We start from the raw sequence: 24,038 nt of genomic DNA, 5'->3' as shown, positions 1-24,038 counted from the left end.
AGTTGGTTAGTGTCGTCATCCTCATATACAAAATGCAGTTCATTACCAAATATTAGAGACAGCAGCTGGGTTTTATACAAGTGCATTGCCTGTTATTCTTGTTCAATCCATGGCCAACTAATTTGACACAAGCTACCAAAAGAAGCCTTTGTTTCAGAATATACATCCTTCCAATATTGCCAAATTAGGTTTTCCCTTCACACATTTAGTCAGAGGGTTAACTGTGCTTTGAGAATGTATTTTTTATTCCTTTGCTATATTGGCTCAGAGCCAGTCTCCCCAAAGAGAAAATTGTCTGTCTGTCTGTCTGTCTGTCTCTCTCTCTATATATATATGCAGTTTTTTCTCAAAGTATTAGTCCCCGCTGGTTTTAGAAGGAACACATTGGAAAAGTTATAGTGGTTTTCAAAATTCCCTTATTTATAGAAAAAAAATTAAAAGTTAATGTAGTGAACCTAGACTCATATGGAACTATTGGTATTTATTAAACTTAGTTACTTGCAAATAATAATTTTAAAAGACCAGCAAACATTTCAGGATTTGTTTCTAAAACACAGAAATATTTTCCATTAAAACAAACTTGATTAGAATATAGCTAAAACTTGACCAAAAGTTAATTTACAGTATGAAGCAGTCACTCACTTCCCTATACCACTAAAATTTGGTTCTACCTGCTGAAAGAGGAATATGTGATAGGCATATAAAGAGATATAAATACCCTATGGTAGGAGTACTCAGGACCCCATGACTATCTAGTGATAACTGAGGCAGGATTATATTGTTCTAAGTCTAGTAAGATTCCAGGCTTCACTACCCCCACATGAACAGAACTCTGCTTATTTATGTTAAGATGGTGCCTGAAGCCAGGAGGCTTCTCTTTAGCCTGTCTTCTAGCTGGAAAAGACTGCTGTGAACCTTGGTTGGGTACTTGATTGCCTAGAATCAGATGCACATGAAGGACTGCCCTGATCGTTGAGATCACTTGGCTTACAAATGGGGCACATTCCGCTGTTATGCATAAAATGCCTCTTGGAAGTGAGAATGTTCATAAGCAATGCTAATGTAAGAACCTCCTGGTAATCTTAGCATCTCTGCCCCTGTTCCAATCAAGCTCAGGATGCACCTGCAGGCCCTTGACTTTCTCCAGCTATAATTACTCACCTGGGACTGAGAGCTGCCGATGATACACAGCTGGAAGAATAAAATAGGCCAAAGGACAAACAGATCCATTTCTATGAGCAGAATGTATTTCATTGCTCTTGATGGATGGTGTTGCTGCCTCAAGCTCCAAAATGTTAGACTAGACCCTAGTTTCCTCTGACTTTGATAACTCTATCTTACAAACATCCTGAAATGCAACAACTTTTTAATTCATTCAACAGTGATTTGTTGAGCATCTACTATGAGCTAGCCATCTGCAATGACTACCTGACTCTTTCACCCATCTGGCCAGAACTTCTAGACTCTTGCCACATTGCTTGTCCTGACTATGACTATTTGCCCTCCAACCATGTCTAATCTCACATATTCCTGGTCCTATCCTTACTTGCTTCACCTATACTCTAATATAGGTGATTCTACAAAGACTTTTTTCCAGAAAAATATTGCTATATTTGCATATCCCAAGTCAAGTTATGAGAAAGAAAATGGATGTCTTTGTTTGACATGTGTTAACACCCAACACATCTGGATAACAAATTGTACATAACATTCTAGAAATACATCATTCTTTGGAAAATGGTTGCTTCTGGTTTCAGTCATATCCCTTTAAGGTGAACTAAAGGTGAAGAGTTTATGGTAGCTGGCCAGAGCAGGAAGAGAGCTCTCAAGCCACCATGTCAGACGTCCCAGAAGGTCTAGGATGCCAGCTAGTGAGCAAGCAGTGATGCAGATGCCACAGTTTTAAAAATGCACTTCAGCTCTATGTAGACAGCCAAGAAAACCTCATGAATAGCCACAGCTGTTGCTCACAAAAAGGAGCAAGATGAATAGAGCAATATCAACAATATGATGCAAATAAAGGTTAACAGCAAGTCCTGAAAATTGTTTTAAAACTGAATGGCAATTCAGCAACACCACTTTGCTAGGTGAGGCTAATGAGCATTCCTCTGTGTTAAATCATGCTGACTAAGCTCAACTGATGAACCAGAAAACAGCACAATGGAGACAGAACATTATAAGGAAGAGGGCTTGCACAGTGGTCACCATAGGTATGCTGTTCCCAATGAAGAGAGAAGTTATGACAAAGGGAACCAAACTCTGTGGAAGAATTTTCCTGTTGTCACACTGTCCTTCCCATTTTAAAATCTACTTAATCCTGTCCACCATTAGGAAGCCATTCCTGTTTACAATGTAGTTCTTCTGGGGCTCTGCTAAACACAGTGCTAAATCCTTAGCTTCTAAAGTGCAAAGACTGTGTAACTTTGTGGATTATTGTGTCTCCAATGCCTACTATACTACCAGTGTGTGTGTGTGTGTGTGTGTGTGTGTGTGTGTGTGTGTAGGGTTAATCCAGGTGAAAAAAATATATAACTATATATATCATTCATAGTGCTTGGCACACAGTAGACACTTAATAAGTATTTAATGGCTGCATAATTCAAAGATCAAATAAATGAAACAATCATTGATGAAATGAAATGAATTATATCAAAAATGTTTAAGAAGTCAGTTTGATAGATTTTATTTTATAAAAAAATGGCATTTTTATAAGAACTTTCAGGAAATGCTACTATAGATATGAATCCAAGAGAAAACATGAACAAAAAGTACATGGGTAAATCTATGGTGTGTCTATGAGATGTCAAAATATTTAAATAAAGAAATGAAAGTTCAGTAGGCTATCTAGCTGACATTTGGCATCATGAAACTGGATATTTCTAGAAGGGCTTTAATATTCATTTATTCATCCTCACTACATATCTGCTGACTTTTTAGTATTCTATTCAGCTAGTACAGAGATTGTGTGTTTAAAGTCCAAGGTTCCATGTAGGCATATAAACTATTTTAATTTTCCTTCCTGCTGAAAATCCTTGAAGTTCCCCCCCAATTAAATTTTTCCCTAAAATAATTGGTTTGGAACAAATACACACAATTCTCTAACCAAAATGCTCTAGATTACTTGTCATCTTTGGCCACATGGGCCACATTGGAGATATAGGTGCAAAATGTCCTATGATATTAGCATGAATTTAATCTTACAAATATGTACTACAACTGATCAGTTAGTCTGGATTATTGGATATGGGTGATGAAAGTAATTATTTCAGATTAACTTCATAAACTATATCACCTCTTGCAGAAAGTATTAACAAATTGCTTGTAATCATGACCTAAAGCAAATGAATTAGAGCAGACTCCCTTTCATGTACTTTCATATAGACAATGCATCTTTAACATTCCCAGTTAGATACTTTAGCTATTTGCTGGTGCTTGGGAACCAGTGAAATTTTCCTCAATAGCATATTTCATCTCATTATTTTATGTGTGCAGGTTAAGAAGTCAGATCTTTCAATATTAATTATTGTATACAGAAACTGAAGGTAATTGACTACATTTTCATACATATTGTTGGAGCATGTAATTATCATCAGAACAGGCCCGAATTTTTCATATTGAAGATATATCTAAATAAGGGTCTTTGGTACTTTTGAATAGGCTGCTATAATCATTAGGTAAATACACTGCTTTGATAATGAGCATGCATATGTATTCACCAAACAGCATTTCTCGAATTTACTGTGAAAACATAAAAGCCAATTAAAACAAACTTATATCATTGTTCATATAATAGTAACAATAAGACCAAAATCAAAGATTATTCAAAAATTTTGATGTTACATTCACCACTCTGCCTTTCTCCTATCACTATCAAAATAAAACAAAATCATAAACTGCTCTCCTTTGAGGATCTCAAAACAAACAAAAGCTCTAACTTTCATTATTCCAATAGAATGAAAACTAAAATTTAAATCTGGATTTTTAAAGTAATGATTTACAATTGAACTTCCTTTTTATCTTGGCTTACCTAAGGCATTCCATACGCATGTTTCCAAGGCTTATAGTAGTTTGTGGGTGAGGACTGTATGCATAAGGAGTGATATGTCATGATTTCTTATTGGTATTGATTGGAAATATGGTAATTTGTTCTCTTGAAAAATTAAATCATTTTTGAATGTTCAAAGAAACAAGGCTCAATACAACATTTTGTTGATATTTCATATATAAGATTTTCAAGGGCCATAAATGGCAAACAGAAGAAAATTATAAGCCACATTCTGAATTTTTTTCCGTTGAGGTCACCTTTGAGAATTGTGCTACATTCATCCAAAATATATCAGTCCAGATGTACTATGAGCTTTAAAATGAGTATCTCCATAGCTTTTAATATGTTTTTTGAATAATTTGTTTTTTTCAATGCCAGGAAGAGCTAAATATGATCTGTGCCTAAATTTGAATTTTCTGGAAGAAAAAAATGAAATTGATTCTTAATTTGTTTCTTAATAAGGGAAAGGGCTTTGACAGCAACTGTTTGATCTCCTGACCAACTAATATCTCCTTGTTAAACTATTTTTTTTGGAAATAAATTTTAAGAAATAAAACTATTTTAAAGAACACCCATATATTCTTTATCCAGGTTCATCTATTAATATTTTCTCCCCTTTGCTGTCTTTCTTGATAGATTAATACCATTTTTTTCTGAACTACTTGAGGGTAAGTTGCATTAGTCATAGCCATATAACTCTAAATTTTTCATCATGTATCTCTTAAGAATAGGGATATTCTCTTACATAATCACAAATGCATGCCTCTTAATTGAATTTGAACAATAGGAGACAGCTTACCATCTGCAGTTTCATCACCTCCAAAATGCTGTCGGTAGAAGAGCATCAATTCAATATTGTAGCATTTGTAGATGACCACGAGCAGTACAAGGAGGAGAAAGATTGCTCCCAGGCCTCCTGCAAGTTCAATTTTGTAGATTAAATCTGGAACAAATAAAATAAACAGGAAAAGGTAATTAAATCAGCAACACTGAGGAACTTCCCATATTTCTAGTCTCTAAGATGTACAACCCATTCTGTTTTTCTTTACAGAAGATTCTTGCTTAATGCAGTAAGTAGATGCGTTCTTGACACATTTGTGTAAATCAATTTCTTGTTAAATTAACTCTCTTCTAAATATTTGAAAAGTTTTACTGTTGAAAGTGATATCTATCTGAAAAAGAATAGTCTCTCCCACTTTGTTTTGAACATATCTAGACCTCACATGTATACTTTTGCTTTAAGTGTACTTCAGGAAACTATTAGAGCTGCCTTTTACTGGGTTCAGGTCCAATATTTTGTTGTTTCTGTTAAATTATCTTTTGGCTTAGCAAGATTACAATCTAATACTTCTTAGGCCACAGGCCCTATTCTTCTACAGGAGAACAGCATCATAAAATTATTCTCAGAATCAAATAAAATCCAATGAGCCTATAGGATTTAACTGTTTCATTTAACCACAGTAGAATATAGTCCAATAGAAGGTAGGCAGGGGAAATTAGCTTATCCATTTCCCCTACTTATCTGAATAAATAACTATAATTTGTATGTGATATAATATGCCCAATGGGGCTAAAAGAGAATGAGAAGTCTAGGCTAATCACTTGGCCTATTCAGCCAACACCAGGCTACCTGATAGCAGCCTTAGGCTCTTCCAGTGGGGCACCCCTAGAACTCTGAGAGTCGGAACAATTAAATCAACACATAATGGAAGGAGACATAGTATATCCTAGGCCCAGGAAATAGTGACTTACCTGTAGCTTAATTAGTGATATTAACAAAATCTAGGGTGTATCATCAAAAGAGGGGATAGCATCATGGAATTTAGAGAAAGGGGAAGTCAGAGAAGAATTTAGAATATGAATTCAGCAATGTCCAGAGGAGAAATGCTGAATCTGGAAGACACTAGACCAGAGATATTTTCCACTGTATGACAGGCAAATTCATTGGTCTCAACATAATACAGATAAAACTATCTTAAAAATTAGCTAAGCTCCCCTTAATCTAATTCCATAATTACCAAGTGACTCTTTTATTATTAATTCAGCTTACCATGTAACTACAAACTGAAAAAGGGAGTGGCATTTTAATTTGTACATCAGTTGCTTATAAGTTTGCTTGGCATCAATCAGCCTCCCTGGATGGATCAATTCTGGGGTACTGCCAAAATCAAATTGATGACCATGACAGACTGCCATTCTTGAAGATCTCTTGACAATAAAATCATGAGCCTTTCCCTGGGATTGTCCCTTGTCTCTATATAGGCTTATTGCTCAAGATAAATTAGGCTCAATATAACAATAAGATTAAGAAAAAAGATGAACATATATAATATATACTCAAGTAATGTATATTATAGATAAAATTTTCTACCAGTCTACTATCTATTCTCTAAGTAATCCTTTAGGGCAAGAATTGTTGGTCCAAATTCATCACTGAAGAACCTAAGACTCAGTAGTTTAATTCACTTACCCATGGTCATACACCTAAGAAGTGGCCAAGATGGGACTTGAGCCCAGATATTCTAACTTCATATTTAAGGTTCTTTTTATTACACCACAGTTTTGTAAGCTCCTGTGGAAAGTGACGATGAAATTCCTTCTCCCTCTTCCTCCATAGAACTGTTGGTAATGCTTCTCAAGAACATGTGACCTGTGGTGAATTTTGGATTCTTCTGCCCTTTCAATTCCAAGGAAAGAAGCTAAACTACAATTGCCAGTCAGAATGATAGGACAGAGCAGATCTCAGACAGTTTATTGGAAGGTATTGAAGAATTCTGTAGCTATATCAAGAAGGAACGAGGGGCTCCTTGAAGTCCAGCATATGAGAAGTTTTAGGTTTTGTAGGGAGATAGAGAGTTTGGTATTTTAAAGGAGATGGAGTAATAGAGAAGATGGTAGTGGCCAGAGACAGCATGACCAATGAGGAGAGTCACTGAGTAGAAATGTAAGAAATATAAACGTATTCTTTTTCAGTAAGGAGAGAGGGAGAAGGATAGAAAAAAGAAGGGAGTGAAGCTGTTGTGAGAGACAAAATATATTAATAAGGAGCATTATGAGGGGCCACATAATGAGTAAGGAAGGAAATTGGAATCTATCTCTGTCATGCCTGTTGCAAGAGGTGGTCATTTGGAAAATTAAGCCACAAAATTTCAGGTAAAAATAATCCTACCTCATATTAGCTCTGCCTCCTGCACTCCCTATAGAAAATGACTCCCCAGGAACCACTGCCTGCCTCTATGTGGGTGGTAAGGCAGGCTTGCTTATGAGACCTCTGTGGGGCTGCAGTATCACCTTTGCTTGCTTTCTTACTGTTTTATCAATTATGCATTCTTTTTTATTCAAAAAAAAGAATATCAAGTGTCTATCTTTTTAACATCTTTATTGGAGTATAATTGCTTTACAATGGTGTGTTAGTTTCCGCTTTATAACAAAGTGAATCAGCCATACATATACATATATCCCCATATCTCCTCCCTCTTGCGTCTCCCTCCTACCCTCCCTAGCCCACCCCTCTAGGTGGTCACAAAGCACCGACCTGATCTCCCTGTGCTATGCGACTCCTTCCCACTAGCTGTCTGTTTTACATTTGGTAGTGTATATAAGTCCATGCCACTCTCTCACTTTGTCCCAGCTTACCCTTCCCCCTCCTCGTGTCCTCAAGTCCATTCTCTACGTCTGTGTCTTTATTCCTGTCCTGCCCCTAGGTTCTTCAGAACATTTTTTTTTAATTCCATATATATGTATTAGCATACGGTATTTGTTTTTCTAGCCAGTGTTAAATTGACAGGGCAATATGATTTTTTTTTGTTTACTCTGAAAACTGAATTCTCTTTGATCTTAGATCATTGATTGACTTGATTCAACATGTTTTTCCTGTTGTAAAATGTTCATTTAATGTTATAATTTTGTTAACTCTCTGTCTCTGTCTCTCTCCCTCTGTCTCACTCTCTGGTCAGAACAGCTTTCAACTGTTTTCAAGGTCACTGAATGGGATTTTTTCCCAGCAATTTCTATGTTATTTACAGAGTACAGTTGCTATTAGGTAGATGGAAAACTTCAGCAGCAGGAACAATTTGTGCTCCCAAGTAGCAGACACCTTTTTCAGCAGTAAATTTATGGAAGAAAACTGTGGTGTGAAAAGTATCTTTGTGGTTTTGGGGTCCATTTTACAAAAATATCTTTGAAAGATATTACCTAATGATGGCTGTTTACATTGAAAACTGTGGACTGAGTCCCTGAGACTCAACCAGTATTCTTTGATTCAGCCCAGGCAGTTACATTAAAAGGGAAACATGTATCCTATAATCAGAGGGCAGAATTGCCATCACCCAGTTGACACCTAGCTTTTCTTTTGTCTTCTGTTTTCAACTGCCATTTTCCATCTCAGCAGGATCTATACTTCTAGGGACATTTCCTGACTGAGAAGGTGAAAGTCATTTTATTTGGACTGTGTCGTGTATACGCTTCACAAGGATAGAGATAGCCAGAACAGCAAATATTTATGGGATTGTAACTTTTTCCAGGCACCCCAAGTACAAGTGTAGTTCTTTTTAACCTTCTTAGTTTGAACCCAGCTAGTTCTTCACTTTGAACATGAAGATCAGGCAGTATAGAATGGGACAAATAATAGCTGAAGTCAAGGGACTGGAGAGCAGGAAGACTGGAACTGTTCTGAGCTTGCTCATAAGTTGGGAAGCAGGTTAGGAGATCCCACCTGAGGGTCTTCTATACAGGTTGGGGGTTCAGGGTGGGGCAGTAGCACTAAGAATGAAGAGAAAGAGAGGGTCATTGATATGTCTCTGTTTGTGGGAAAGGGAGTATGTACAGAGAAGGCATAATTATCAGAATTTTACTAGCATTAAGTTCAGAGTCTTGGTTCACCAAAAAACAAAGAATGAATTTCTTACTAAAATGTTAGTTGTACCTGTTGGCAATTAGTTCATTGGAGAGTGAGGGCGTAGCAGGTTAGTAAATGAAGGTAGAAGATGCATAGGTAAGAGACATCTTGCTTTGAGAATGCCTGACCCTATTAATTGCATATATTAGACATGAGTTTTCATTTTACAGAAGGCCTTTTCACTTTGTGAAAGGATTCATGAAATGCTTCTTCTCTGTAATGATCACTTATGGCATTTTTGATATTTGACTTATAGATCATCAGGAAGTTATTGTTCCATAAAACGAGCCATACTTGTATTCCAGGAGGAAATCCTGTGGCTACTGATGCCAGGCTATGTTGTGATAAAGCCTGAAAGGTTCAACTCCAAAAGAAATAACTGAAATTTTGCAATACAAGCCAGAGTTCAGTCTGATTTAATATGTTGGATCAGGACCATAGGGCTTCTTGTTCTTTTTTGGACCTCTACCATATTGTCAATAGCGCCTAAAGAAAATGGAGTAAGGGAAGATGAACTGCATCCTTTTGCAAAGCACAGTGAAAAAATTTAAATGCTACCTAAAACAGAGAGTACAAACTGGTATACAGTGGGCCAGAAAAAAGTTTTTTGTTGGTCTATATGTTTCCCAAAAAGTAGATACTAATATTTTAAAATAAAAATATTTCATGTCCAGGCTTTCAACTTCACTTGAAAACCTTGAAGCTCTCATATCCTTAGGCTCACATTTCAGCAAGCATGGCAATAATCTAGAAAAGAATACTGACTGCCCTTTAAAGCAAGGCATGTTTCCTCTTGCCTGTGTTTAATATCCAGCCTTCTTTTTCTTTTAATTTCAATATCTACCTGGCTATTGAGGTCGTTGAGTTTTTATCCCCCAATCTGGAAATTGAATGTTTTGAAAAGAGAAATGCATTCAGATAATGCAGAATAGACACTAGTCAAGGCCAGATCTCAGGGAAATCCTCTCTTTACCAATCCCTGTTACCCATCCTCTATCCTATTGCACCTGTCCTCTAGGAGGACCATTTTCACCCAACAAATGTTTTTGAGCACTTACTATATTCTACATGCTAGTGATACAGCAGTAAATAAGGCAGTAAAAAGTCCCTGTTCTTATGAAGTTTACATCCTAGTGTGTGTGTGTGGGGGGGGAGACAAGAAGAAAACAAGTATGTAATATGATATCAGATAGTAGTAAATACAATAAACAGAAATAGAGCCAAGTGAGAGGGAAAAGAAGGTGATGGATAGTCCATCGATGGATGAATGGATTCAGAATATATGACATATATACACAGTGGAATATTATTCAGCCTTAAAAGAGGAGATTCTGTCATTTGCTACAACATGGATGAACCTGTAGGGCATATGCTAAGTGAAATAAGCCAGAGAGAGAAAGATAAATATTATAGTGCATGGTATCACTTATATGTGGAATCTTAAAAAAAAAGCTGAAGTCACAGAAACAGGAGAAAAGTGGTTGTCAGGGGATGGATGGTGGGAGAGGAAATAGGGAGAGGTTAGTAAAGGGGTACAAACTTTCAGGCAGATGAATCTGGTCTGAGGATCTAATGTATAACATGGTGACAGTAGTGGATAACACTGTACTGTATAACTGAAATTTGCTGGGAAGGTACAACTTAAATGTTCTTACACACACAGAAATAAAATGTAGATGTGTGAGGTGACTGATGTGTTAATTAACTCAATGGGGGGAGTCATTTCACAATGTGCACATGTATCGAATCATCACGTTGTACACTTAATATATCTATATATCTTACAATTTTATTTGTCAGTTTTACCTCAATAAAGCTAAAAAATTTTTTTAAAGAAAGTGATTGCGTAGTACTATTTTATAAAAAGTGGCCAGGGAAAGGCCTATTGAGTAGGTAATATTTAAGCAGAGACATGTATGAAAAGAGGGAATGAGTCATGGGAACAGCTGGGGGAAACAGCAGTGTTCCAGGCAAAGGAAATAGCAAGTGAAAAGATCATGAGCCAGGACTGTGCTCGGTGAGCATGAGAAATAGAAAGGAGGCTAGTGTGTGCAAGATTTGAGGCAGATTGTGGTAGAAAATGAGATCAGAAATGTCTTGAAGGCCATGGCAAAGATTTTGGGTTTCATTCTAAGTGTAACAGCGAGGGTTCTGTAATTGGATGGTTCTAATTAGGGAAATAATATGATCTGACCTAGATATTAAAAGGATCACTCCAGATGCTGTGATGAGAATAGACTGTGAGGGGACAAGGGGGAAGCAGGGAGACCGTTCACGGGGCTATTGCAGTGAACCAGGCAATTGATGCTGGTGGCTTAGACTCAGATGATAACAGTGAAGATGTGGAAAGTGCTCAGAGTACATATGTTTTAAAAGTAGAGCCATGGAATTTGCTGGTAGTCTAGATATAGAGTATGAGCAGAGAAAAGAAGAAGTCAATGATGACTCCAAGGATTTTGGGCCTGAGCAACTGGAAGGATGGTGATGGAGATGAAGAAGGCAACTGGAGGATCAAGTTTATAGGGAGGAGAAATCAGGAATCCTGTGTGGGACAAGTGAAGCTTGATATGCCTGCTAGATATGTCTACTAGTGGAGTTTTTGAATAGTTGCTGAATAGGCAGTTAGGAATACAACTCTGGAGTTTAGGCGAGAAGTCCAAGCTAGAGATATAAATTTGGGAGATGTCAGCATATAAATCGTAAGCAAAACTGAGGTGGAGATGGAATTGAAATCATCTAGGGAGTGAGTGAGAAAAGGGGACCTGAACCCTGGGGAACTCTAATATTTAACGATTAGGAAGATGAGAATTAATATTCGCAGTTATTCATGATTTAGACACATTTCCTTGCAGAAGCCATGGGAGGCAGTAATTTTGCAGCGTACCTTGGTTTCTAGTGTCAGATTATTAGAAATTTGAAGGGCTGCTAGTGGTTGCTTTACTTATTAAAGGGAAATGGATTTATTTTAAAACTCAAGGCTATTTCTGTCTCTACTGACTGACTATATGGTAAGACCCCCATTATTTTTCCTCAGAGCAGGCTTTTAACTGTAACACTATATACATTTTGTGCAATTTTTTGTTTCATGCTTGAGCTTTGTCTTTCTTTGCACCCTCACTGCCCTGAGGACTATAAGCCCCCCCACAGACTTGGGGATGTCTATTCCCTAGTACCTAACACGATGCTTGCTATACATGATCCTCAATAATAAAAGAGAACATTATTCATTTATTAACCAGAATGAGTTCTAAGTGCCTATTAGTGGCCGGACACAGCCCAAGTTGCTGAGGATACAGAGGTGCAGCAGAGCCTGGCTTGGAGGATCTCTAAGCCTAAAATAAGACTGAGATGGACAGGAACAAAGCGATCCTTGCAACAAGGTATCTGGACGTAATCAATGTCTGCCCTTCAAGTAGGTGGACAAGGGGTTGCTTAGTGGATACAAGTTATCCAAATTCCATTTAATAACAAATCTTGTTTGAGCATGGTATATTTCACACCATATCATTATTATTTGAACCTCAAAGTGACTCTACAAGGTAGGTATTTTTACCCCTATTTTATAAATGAGGAAACTAAAGATTAGGATGTCTAATCAGACAAGTTAGTCCTACTGAAGTAGGTAGCCAAGGCAGTGGCTGAACCGGGATCCCCTGAAGCAGGGTCTCCTAGTCTCAATTTCTATATTAGACTCCTCTATACTTAAATACTCCATTATTTTAAGATGAAATCAAGTCCAACAGAGTAAGAAATGGTGCTAGAGAGATAAAAGCATTATTCTCAGAATAATGACATTTCCCTGCTTCTCCTAGAGCTGGTGGTCAAGGTTATGTATTAGGGCTGGTTGGAAAATAGAAATTCCATCTTGGCTACAAGGTACAACTAGTGACCTTGCTGATTGAATCTGTTCTAGCTCTATAGCCTAGACAGAAAGAACACTGATTGAGAACATTTGTTCTGTTACATTTACAAAACCTTTGCCAGATGCACACATACAGAAAGTATTTAGCCTTTTGCAGTAATCAGGAGTTGTTTCAGGGTAAGAGCCAATCTCAGAAGTTGCTCCAGCAGCTGGGATTGTTGTTCCTATGTCTGCTTTTATCTCTTTTATTTGTAAATTTATAGTTTCTTTTCTTTGCTCATTATATACAATTTCCACCCCATATGGAATCAACTCTAGAGAGGTATCTACATAAATGCCAAAGTATTTAAAAAATATGCACCTGCTGAAGGCCTTCAACACCAGGTCATATCATGAAATATTGTTCATGATCTTTATTATAATAATTGTAAAAATTATATGATACTATCCATTATTTTTATTTATATTTTAGTCAGGGAATAAAGAAGTGATTTTGTTTCTCATCCAATAGTAAAACACCTAGTATTTAATTTAAGCAATATAGCATGCAGTGAAATATAGAGAAAATGTTGAATATCAATGCCTATCAAATTTTATGTAACACCTATAACCAAGGTATATTTCATCTCACTGGATTTAACAAATAACAACATTTCATTTCATTTATCCACTTCCTAATGGTATGGAAGATCATAGGAATTTTATGCTAATATCCACAGCAAGAGAGAGATATTTCCTTAAAAAGACAAAATGTTTAATAGACATTTATACTAAATGATAAAATCAGGCCAGGAAACATACCTAACTTCAATAGTTACTTGGTAGGTAAACAAAGTATAGTAACAGTTATTAAAAAAAATACCCTTTTTACGCAGCAGAACACTTGCATGTTTTCGTCCATTACGGTTTTCCACATGGCAGGTATAATTTGCCAGGTCAGCCTCCACCACTGAATCAAAGATGAGTGCCAACTCAACTTCTTTTTCTCCAAGATGCTCTTTGAGGAGCCTGAAATAAAGGAAAGTATTCTTGGCTGAATTGGTTTGATTTGGGGAGAGCCCAGCCATGCAAGGACTAAAGATGGTTACATAGCTTACTAAGGTCTCCAGTGTGCTGGAGAGTCCTGATGGGTTGTATGTGCAGAAACTTAAAAAAGAAAACACAAAAAGTGACTCAACACAAAGATCAGATGGAAAAGGAAAAAAGTGAGGAATTCACTCAGCAAAAAGAAATATTATCATGCCACTAGGCTTTGATAAATGAAGCCAATATGATTTGTGTGGCAAACAGGAGGAGACGTTGGACTCCATATTCTAAGCTGAGCTTATGAAAACAAATTGGATTTTTGCAACACGGCATGAAGGGAAAAATGTCTATTGAAATGTAGAGTTTATGTCAGAGGCTAGAGTTTTAACAACAGGGGGCAAGATAGTAAAGAAATGGGCCTTGAAAATGACTGCCTTATGAGAAGTAAACTAAGGGTGTTTAGTGGCCTTTTATCCTCAAATATCGGTGAGAAGCCTGTTCTCTACTTTCTCCTGCCTTCTGTCCAATGCAGGTATAAACCTCTAATCCTCCAATGACCTACCATGGCCCTGCTTTCTCCCGACATTGCTCGCCATTTTTCTTTCTCCTTCCCCCCACACCCTCCCATGTCCCCAGGAGGAACTGCCCTATGTGACATTTTCTCATAGTGCTGCCTTTTGCTTTCTCAAGTGAAGTTGCAAAGGTTCTTGAATGGCCAGTAACAGTTGTTCTTCACAGAGGAGCTGAGTTGCCAGGAACCTTTCCTGAGGAGTGTGCCTGTTGTTTCTCTGGAGAGTTATATTCTTGCCAATGGCTAGCTGCCTCCTGGGTGAGGTGAAAGTAGGTACACTGCCTACTTTTACTTTCTATCTCCTGGTTTTGACCAAAGAAAAAGCAAATTGTGAGTCTAAATAGTGGAAAGCCTGCTGTTAAGTTCTGGGGTGAGGTTGTTAAATACACGAATTTGCAAGATGGAACATTTGGGGCATTTAAAGTAATTCTCATCTCCTTTTTGACACCTGGTTATGAAGGCAGAGAAGAACATTCAGATTCACTGGCATTTAGCATAAAGTTGGAAAAGACAACTGTACTCAGAGAAAACTGGGTTATAAATATGGGCCTCCCACTTACAAGCTCAAGCTGTATTCTTACAAAGTAATTAACTCAATGGCACCTTAATATAACTCATCTTTAAGTTGGGAAAAATACCTACCATACTTAACTTTTTTGTGGGGGTAAAATGGGTAAAATTATTTCAAGATTAAATGGCATATGCAAATGCAAATGAATGTTATTAAACACCAACATTTCATTGTCCGAATGTGAACTGTTTATAAATTTTGCCTCCTCAAAACATATTTGTATTTATACTTATTGATATTTCAATTTGGTTTGGATTAATCTCTTCTGGCTCCCCTTTAAGAGAAGGAAAGACTTAAAGTTGGGTTGGTGGGAAGGGAGTTCTTAGAATCTGAGCCTCTCCCATACTGGAATCCTGTACCCAGATTATATCCCAAATAGAGATGCTTTTAAAATTAACCCTATTTCTGTTACCTTCCAATAATATACATATCAGAGAGTTGACAATACTGGCATTTGTAACTTGAGTAAGTCTCTTTAGTATAAGAATTTTCTTAACCATATTTCACTGGTAGTCTATTCATTTCTTTCTTCCTGGCTAAACTTGCAGTTTTCCTCTCTTTTTCCTCTCCCAACATATACCTAAACAAGGAAAAATGGGAATTTACTTTCCTAATGGTTTACATTGAATTTTACTCTATTTTCCCCCTGCTATGTGTATATCACACTATACTCAATTCTTTTAGTTCTGTGTGACCTGCTATGGAATAACCCCCTTTAGGCCAGAAGCTGCTTAAGCACCAGAAATTAAGTTTGATTTAAAGCTTCACACGTAGGGCAGCCACAGCCTTTGCCAGGCATAAGGCAGAAAGCTGATCCCGTCCCTCCAGACAAAGCCTTTCCCTCTTCATTTCTAATGCAGTTTCCAAAAACAGCTCTTCACAGGCTGCAGAAAGAATCTGGAGAGAGGATTTGAAAAATGATCCTTCATCTATTAATATATATGAGGTGTCTTAATTATCAGCTCTTGAAAATCTAGAGGAGACCTGCTTTTTTGGAATTAAAGAACAAATTGGTGTTTACGTCTATAAATCATTCTGCAGAGCAGTCATAATTTCCTAGCAAATACTGATATGTAACAATCTATCAATTATTCTTTGTCATTCCCCTGAGTGCCTAGCTCTGGGATAGGTATTTGGTGTAAGAGCAGTATAAGCACTAAAAGACCAGGTGCCTGTTCCCAGTAAGCATTAAAATTTAAACAGAGACAAAATCTACACAGCTGAAAAAATTATAGGCGGAATGAAGTAAAACAGGATGGTACAGTCATTCTTACAATGGAATTTCAAAAAAGAGAGAGATTATTATTTTTTTTTTTTTTCCTTTTTTTTTTTGCGGTATGCGGGCCTCTCACTGTTGTGGCCTCTCCCGTTGCGGAGCACAGGCTCCGGATGCGCAGGCCCAGCGGCCATGGCTCACGGGCCCAGCCGCTCCGCGGCATATGGGATCCTCCCAGACCGGGGCACGAACCCGTATCCCCTGCATCGGCAGGCGGACTCTCAACCACTGCGCCACCAGGGAGGCCCAGAGAGAGATTATTATTTACTAAATTAGCTGAAGAAGGCTTGAGAAGACTCTGCCTAAACAAAAGGAAGAAGGAAGCATTTTCTAGGAGGGAAGATAGGAACAGGTTTTTGCAGAATGTTTGAAAGAGAGACACTGAAGGGACTGGTTTTGGAATGGAGGATACAAATAAGGGGAACTTGGGATATACTTCAAATAACTTCAGAAATATCTCATTCCAAGGATTAATATTGAAGGCAAGTTATAGGCAACAGTGAACACTGGCAAAATAAAAAATACTAAATTCAGGTGACAGAAATCACTAGTTTCAAAAGTTTTATTGTTAAGACCTATTATTAAAAAGTAATACTAGAAAATGTTTGGAAGTTGTCACTCTCATCCTTACAAGAGGAAAAGCAAACAAAATGAAAGTCAACAACTTTTCGTAGATCCATCAGAGAATTGAGGTCACAGGGCAAACTCCTGCCCCCCAAATTTGAGATAGCTAGACAAATACTGAGAATCACAGTGTACTGGGAGCAGAAACCCAGGAGCAGGAATCAGTATGAATAAAAACACTTAAAATGTAATTGATGAGTCACTGTAGGCCCAATATGGACTAGATTGAGAGTTAAAAAAAAAAAAAACTCCATGGGATCTAATCTTAGGGGTGCTCCATACTTTCATGAGTTTTGCTTCCAAGAGCCTGTCCAGAGTTTCAGGATGAAGATCAGAGACTCCTTTAGGCTTTTGGCATGGGAAGGGGAAAAGCAACTATCTTGAAATGAGCCCAGAGCACTCTTTCTTCTTAACAAAGGCACACCCTCAAGTGAAACTCTTTAGCAGAACCTAAATTACTTGGGTTTTACCGAAACTGGGGGAAGATAAATATCCAACTCCAGCCTCCTCAAGCCTTCCTGTCTCATCTAAGAAAAGGAGGAAAGCTGAGGAATACTTGTAAAGGTCACAGCCTGAAGGTACAGGTTCATTGAAAGACTTTACCATAGGATTATAGGATACTTACCACCATACCAATCAGGCTCCTGTATGATTACAAAGGTTTCCAGCTGAAAAAACTGCAAAGCTCAGACCCTATTTAAGAAGCAGTCTCTAGGAAAACTGAAAGAAACAGTGGAGATATAAACAAGTACATTATAGGAAATTTTAGCCTCTTACACCTACGACTACAGAAAACAGTAAACACAGCCTAACTCCTAGCCACATAAACATAAAATCTCACAATAAAGACCTATTTACTTCGGTTCCTTTTATCTGATACATCACATCTGGCTTTCAATCAAAAAATGATAAGCCATGTTAAAAAGAAAAAAGTCTGAAAAGACAATGCAAGCATCAGAACCATATTCAGGTATTGCAGAGAATTATCAGAATGGGAATATAAAATAACCATTATTAATATGTTAAAGGCTCAAATGGAAAAAGTGAACAACATAAATCAATAGCTTGGTAGCATAACCAGAGAGATGGAAATTCTAAGAAAGGCTCAGAAGGAAATGCTAGAAATGAAAACACTGTAATAGAAATAGAGTGGCTTTCATGGGCCATTAACAGACAGGACGTGGCCAAAGAATCAGTGATCCTGAAGACAATCAACAGAAATCTCCTAAATTGAAACACAAAGAGAAAAGAGCATGGCAAAAAAGGAACAAAACATTGAACACCTGAGGTATAACTACAAAAGGCATAACATACATGTAATCTAAATACCGAAAGAAGAAAGAGAAAGGAACAATAGAAATATTTGAAGTAATAGTAACTGAGAAATTTCCAAAGATACCAGACCACAGATGCAGAAGTTCAGAGAATACCAAGCAGAGTGAATATTGGAAAAGTTACACCTTGATGCATCATATTCTAACTGTATAAAGTGAAAAAATGAGAGAAAATCTTAAAAGAATTCAGAGGAAAAAACTTACCTATAGAGGAATAAGAATAAGAAATACATCAGACTTCTCTTTAGAAGCTATGTAAGCAAGAAGAGAGTGGAGTGAAATATTGAAAGTGTTGAAAGAAAATTACTACCAACGTAGAATACCGTATCCATTTACCCTTCAAATGTGAAGGAAAAATAAAGACTTTTTCAGACAAATAAAAACTGAGGGAATTTGTTGTCAGTAGACCTGTCTTGCAAGAAATGTTAAAAGAAACTCTTAAGAGAAAATGAAAATGATATAGGTCAGAAATTTGGATCTATATAATGAAAGGAAGAGTGTTAGAGAAGGAATAAATAAAGATAAAATATTTTATTTTTCCTATTCATAATTGATCTAACAGGTAACAGTTTGTTTAAAATAATAATAGCAATAAAAGCAGCTATAAGAAGTTCTGAGGATCTAATATACAGCATGGTGACTATAGTTAATAACGTGTATTGTATACATGAACGTTGCTGAGATTAGATCTTAAGCATTCTCACCACACTAAAAAAAGAGTTAATTATGTTAACTATGTGAGCTTAACTAATATAATGGTATATGTCAATTCTACCTCAATAAAATAAAATGAGAGTGAAAATGTAACCTGCAGAATGGGAGAAAATATTTGCAAACCATATATCTGATAATGGGTTAATATCCAAAAAATATAAGGAACTTTTACAACTGAATATAAAAACAAAATCAAACAAATAACTCAATGAAAAATAAGATGGGCTAAGGACCTGAACAGACATTTCTCCAAAGAAGGCATACAAATGGCCAACAGGTATATGAAAAGGTGCTCAACTTCACTATCATCAGGGATATGCAAATCAAAATCACAATATGATATCATCTGAAATCTGTTAGAATAGCTGTTACCAGAAAGACAAAAGATAAGAATTGTTGGCAAGAATGTGGAGAAAAGGGAATACTGTATACTAATCATGGGAATGTAATTTGGTGCAGCCATTGTGGAAAAGAGTACAGAGATTCCTCCAAAAACTAAAAATGGAACTACCATATGATCCAGCAATCCCACTTCTGGGTATATATCAAAGGAAATGAAATCAAGATCTCAAAAAGATATTTGTACTCTCATGCTCAATTTAGCATTATTCATAATAGGCTAGATGTGGAAACAACTTGTGTCCATCAGTAGATGAATGGAAAAAGAATATATGGTTTATGTGTACAATGAAATATTATTCAGTCTCAAAAAAGAAAAGAAAAGAAAATCTTGCAATTTATGACAACATAGGGGAATATGGAGAATACTAAGTCAAATAAGTCAGACAGAGAATGAAAAATACTGAAAAATACTGTGTAATATTACTTATATATGAACTCGAGACAAGCCAAACTAATAGTGACGGAATGGTGGTTACCAGGAGCTGGAGGGTGGAAGAAATAGGGAGACGTTGGTTGGTAGATGAAATGGGGAATTGCTGGTCAAAGAGTACAAACTTTCAGTTGTAAGATGAATAAGTTCTGGAAACCTAATGTACAGCATGGTGACTATAGTTAACAATACTGTACTGTATCCTTGAAATTTGAGAGGAGAGTAAATCTCAAGTGTTTTCACCATACACTCACAAAAACGATAACTGTGTGGTGATGGATATGTTAATTAGTTGATTGTGGTAATCATTTCACAATGTATACATATACCAAAACATCACATTGGGGCTTCCCTGGTGGCGCAGTGGTTGAGAGTCCGCCTGCTGATGCAGCAGACGCGGGTTCGTGTCCCGGTCCGGGAGGATCCCACATGCCGCGGAGCGGCTGGGCCTGTGAGCCATGGCCGCTGGGCCTGCGCGTCCGGAGCCTGTGCTCCGCAACGGGGGAGGCCGCGACAGTGAGAGGCCCGCATACCGCAAAAACAAAAACAAAACAAAACAAAAAAACAAAAAAACATCACATTGTATAACTTAAATATATACAATTTTTTTTTTTTTTTTTTTTTGCGGTAGGCGGGCCTCTCACTGTTGTGGCCTCTCCCCTTGTGGAGCACAGGCTCCGGACGCGCAGGCTCAGTGGCCATGGCTCACGGGCCTAGCCGCTCTGCGGCATGTGGGATCTTCCCAGACTGGGGCACGAACCCGTGTCCCCTGCATCGGCAGGCGGACTCTCAACCACTGCGCCACCAAGGAAGCCCAATATATACAATTTTTATTTGTCAATCATACTTCAATAAAGATGGAATTTTTTAAAAATCAAAAATGAAATAGAGGAAAGAGATTGGATTCCCCCCAAAATAAAAAAATAAATAAATAAAATAAAATAAAATGAAAGCTTGTAATTCTTGGAACATATGGTAGTTCTATTTTTAGTTTTTTGAGGAACTTCCATACTGTTTTCCACAGTGGCTGCACCAATTTACAATCCCACCAACAGTGTACTAGGGTTCCCTTTTCTCCACATCCTCTCCAACATTTGTTATTTGTGTTCTTTTTGATGAGAACCATTCTGACAGGTGTGAGGTGATCTCTCATTGTGGTTTTGATTTGCATTTCCCTGATGATTAGCGACGTTTAGCATCTTTTCATGTGCCTGTTGGCCTTCTGCATTTCCTCTTTGGAAAAATGTTTATTCAGGTCTCCTGCTCATTTTTAATTGGGTTCTTTGTTTTTTTGATGTTGAGTTGTATGTGCTCTTTCAGTTTCCATTAACTGTAAATAGTCCCTTAAACCAAATTGAATCCTCCTTTGATGACTAGGTATCTTGCAAGTCTCTGGGTCTTTATTCTGAGTATGAGTAATCATTATCCAGGAATGATGATTGAGAATATCAATAATAGGAGATAGTTTTTAAAAACCCTCTTAGGGAAAGAAAATCTTTATTTTAGTGTCATTTGCTTTTTAAAAAAATCATGTTAAAGCCTTATTAGTCAAAGACCAGGATCAAGCCTGTAGGCTGACACAATCAGATTTGTTGACTGAATACACTGTGGAAGGAATGCTCCAGAGGAACTGTGGATTGTTTCTTGATTGAGGAGAAGAAGAAAGCATCTTTTGTAACATTTGGGTTCCCACTAAAGATTCTGAGGATGGTCTAAAGAAGCAGAAATAAGTTCTGGATTGATTGCAACTTCTGAGGCAGTTGGTGGTATGGGGGGAGGATTGACTAGGAATTGTGTACTGTCATGAGGTGGAGGTGGTTTACTAATTGGGTATTCCCAGTAATATGAAAATAGCAAATCAGGTCTGGGCATCACTGGTAAGAAAGCTGTAGTCACTCCAAAGAGGTGGGGGTCATTATGGCATTATACAACTGCTGCATGACCTTGGAAGAAACAGTATTTTCTGTTAACTTTGCAGCTGGTTTTATCTGTCTGTCCTCCCAGCCTGATTAATAGCTGGGCTGCTTATTCTCAGTCCCAACTGATTTTTTACTCTTTCAGTCCCGGGCACGTTTTGACTCTTTATATCCTAAATGTGGACTACTACAACAGATCATTCTGAGAATTGATGATTCTTACTAGCTGTGTTCTGATAAAGTCAATGTAGCTCCACTGGAACTGTGAATCAACTGCCCAAGGACAGCTCTCCCTCAGTCACTAAACCTCAGATTTTTTAATCTGTAAAATAAACTGATATGATTTATCTCAGATGGTTATCATAAAAATACAATGTAAATTAGGATGTCAAAATGTTTTGCAATGTACTGTGTAGCATAGAAACATGGAGGAATTATTATTATTTACCAACTATAGTTGCTTGTCTCAAGCAGCTTACAATAGAAAACACCAAATTTGAGACTAGGCATCTATAATTTGCTCAGTAAATGAGAGAAATAACAAATATGTCTTAGGTAGCCTTTAAATATTTTATGCATACGTCAAGGCTAAGACCCACTGTGGAAGTGGAACTGTGGACAGTAGAGTCACCACTCCTCCAAAAATCATCCTTCAGATAAATGGTCATTAAGGCTGCCCTTAGGTAAAACTATGCTGCTTATGAAGTTTACTTTTCCATTGAAGCCTCCTTATGACTTACAGTATCTACACTTACATATATATATGATGAGTTTTGAAAATTATTTAAGTCGAGGCATAGTGATCAATCAATATTCCTCCTTCCAGTGGGATGACCTGAGAGTGGGAGAAAAGAAGAGATGATGTGTGTGTTGGGGGAGTGTTTTGTTATGTTTTTAGCTCAATTTGGGGGCAGCCAGAGCAGGTTGGGTGTTTCAAGGCACTGAAAAATCATGGTGGGAAGCTGCCAAAACAGAGCTCATCATTTTGCCTTGGGCTGCCTGGGGAAAAATTAATATTCCCAGCTCCATATTATTTGTTTAAATTGGTGAGATATTAATAGGTTATTTTGGATCTTTAACATAGACTCACCCTATTTTAAGAATAAAATCTTTTCATACCTGTATCACATTCACTTCTTTGTTAAGAGCATTTCACTCACTCAAGAAAAGTATGTTAAGGTAAAGGGATGGAAACAGAAGGCTGGAAAGTGGTAGAAGCAGGAGTGAAAAAAACAAAACTTACAAGCGAACAAAGCCCATATTCAACTTGTAGCCTTTTAGGAATTGAAAATAAATTAAATTATTTGCATTTTAAGAAGCTTGTCTGAAAAGCCTTAAGATAAATTGAATATGTTTTTCAGGTCAAGAATTATACAAGATTTGGTAAACTTGCTTTATGGTATTGCCTGGGGGAAAAACATTAGCTATTGATAGGGAGATTTGTAAAGTGAGATTTATAATTGGAAATTACTCTCCATTGGGGCAAAGCAATTGCACTGAAATTCATGCAGTCTCCATCGACTATCAGATGCAATTCACAACCCTGCAGGGAAGCTTAAGGACTATTATTTCTTTTTTAATAGGATTAGTTCAGTTTCTCTGGGATTTTTTATTAACACTGTGGAATATGTACCTCACTGTAATTAAAAAGAAAATTCTCAAGCCTCTGTTAAGATTAATTAAAAGGAAGGTCTGTAAAGGTGTGGAACTGAGTTGGTCTTGTTAGAATGCTTATACCCAAAGACTACTCCTGTTCATGAACTCTCTTACCCCACTTTGCAAGCCATTCCCATTAAGTTTAAACAGAGGGACAGAAATTAGGAAGTCCTCTCCTAATGATAGTTTCCACTGGGTCTACTCCAAATAATAATTTGACTTCTCTGAATAGACATGGTAGAGCTTGTAGAGAGCAGCTTGTTGCAAGGACTTTAAAACGGTAGATAAAAATAACCAGATTTGCACAACGGTAGCTTATGCTACTGCACATGCAAAATTCCCTTAACATCCCCACAGCTGACATCTTTTGGAGTCAGTGGAAACACTGTGATGCAGTTGTATGGGGTAGGCTGGCAGTTGTGATTGGATGCTACATTTGCGTTCAAATTTCCTTAGGGCTCAGTCTCTTAGAAACATCATGGACTTTGGTAGGGCTATGCCAATTTCTGCCTAAAGGGAGATAAAGGAGAATCTGTATGCCCAGAGTGGAGTTTGAGTACTTTGGCAGCAGGTTGCAAGTAAGGAGATACAAGGAACCATGGTGGTCAAAGTAACCCAGAGAACAAACAAATAAGCACTCCAAAACCCTGGTCAGGATTCGATCAAATCTGCTAGTCAAACTGCAAGGGAACTGATGAACACAGAGGCTGCACT

General features: G+C 37.3%; 1 protein-coding gene across 1 annotated transcript in view; it reads right to left on the bottom strand.

Annotated features, from left to right (window-relative positions):
- Positions 1-24,038, bottom strand: part of IL1RAPL2 (interleukin 1 receptor accessory protein like 2) — a gene marked incomplete at both ends in the record, with an annotated part of 1,040,907 nt that overhangs the window by 13,148 nt on the left and 1,003,721 nt on the right. Inside the window, 2 exons of the mRNA XM_082609582.1 lie at positions 4,845-4,988; positions 13,667-13,812. Coding sequence (XP_082465708.1) covers positions 4,845-4,988; positions 13,667-13,812 — 290 coding nt within the window. The remainder of the gene's footprint in view (positions 1-4,844; positions 4,989-13,666; positions 13,813-24,038) is intronic.

The sequence above is a fragment of the Mesoplodon mirus genome, assembly GCF_964341445.2.
Source record: "Mesoplodon mirus genome assembly, chromosome: X".
NCBI classification, from domain to species: Eukaryota; Metazoa; Chordata; class Mammalia; order Artiodactyla; family Ziphiidae; genus Mesoplodon; species Mesoplodon mirus.
This window is presented reverse-complemented; position numbering and strand designations above follow the sequence as displayed.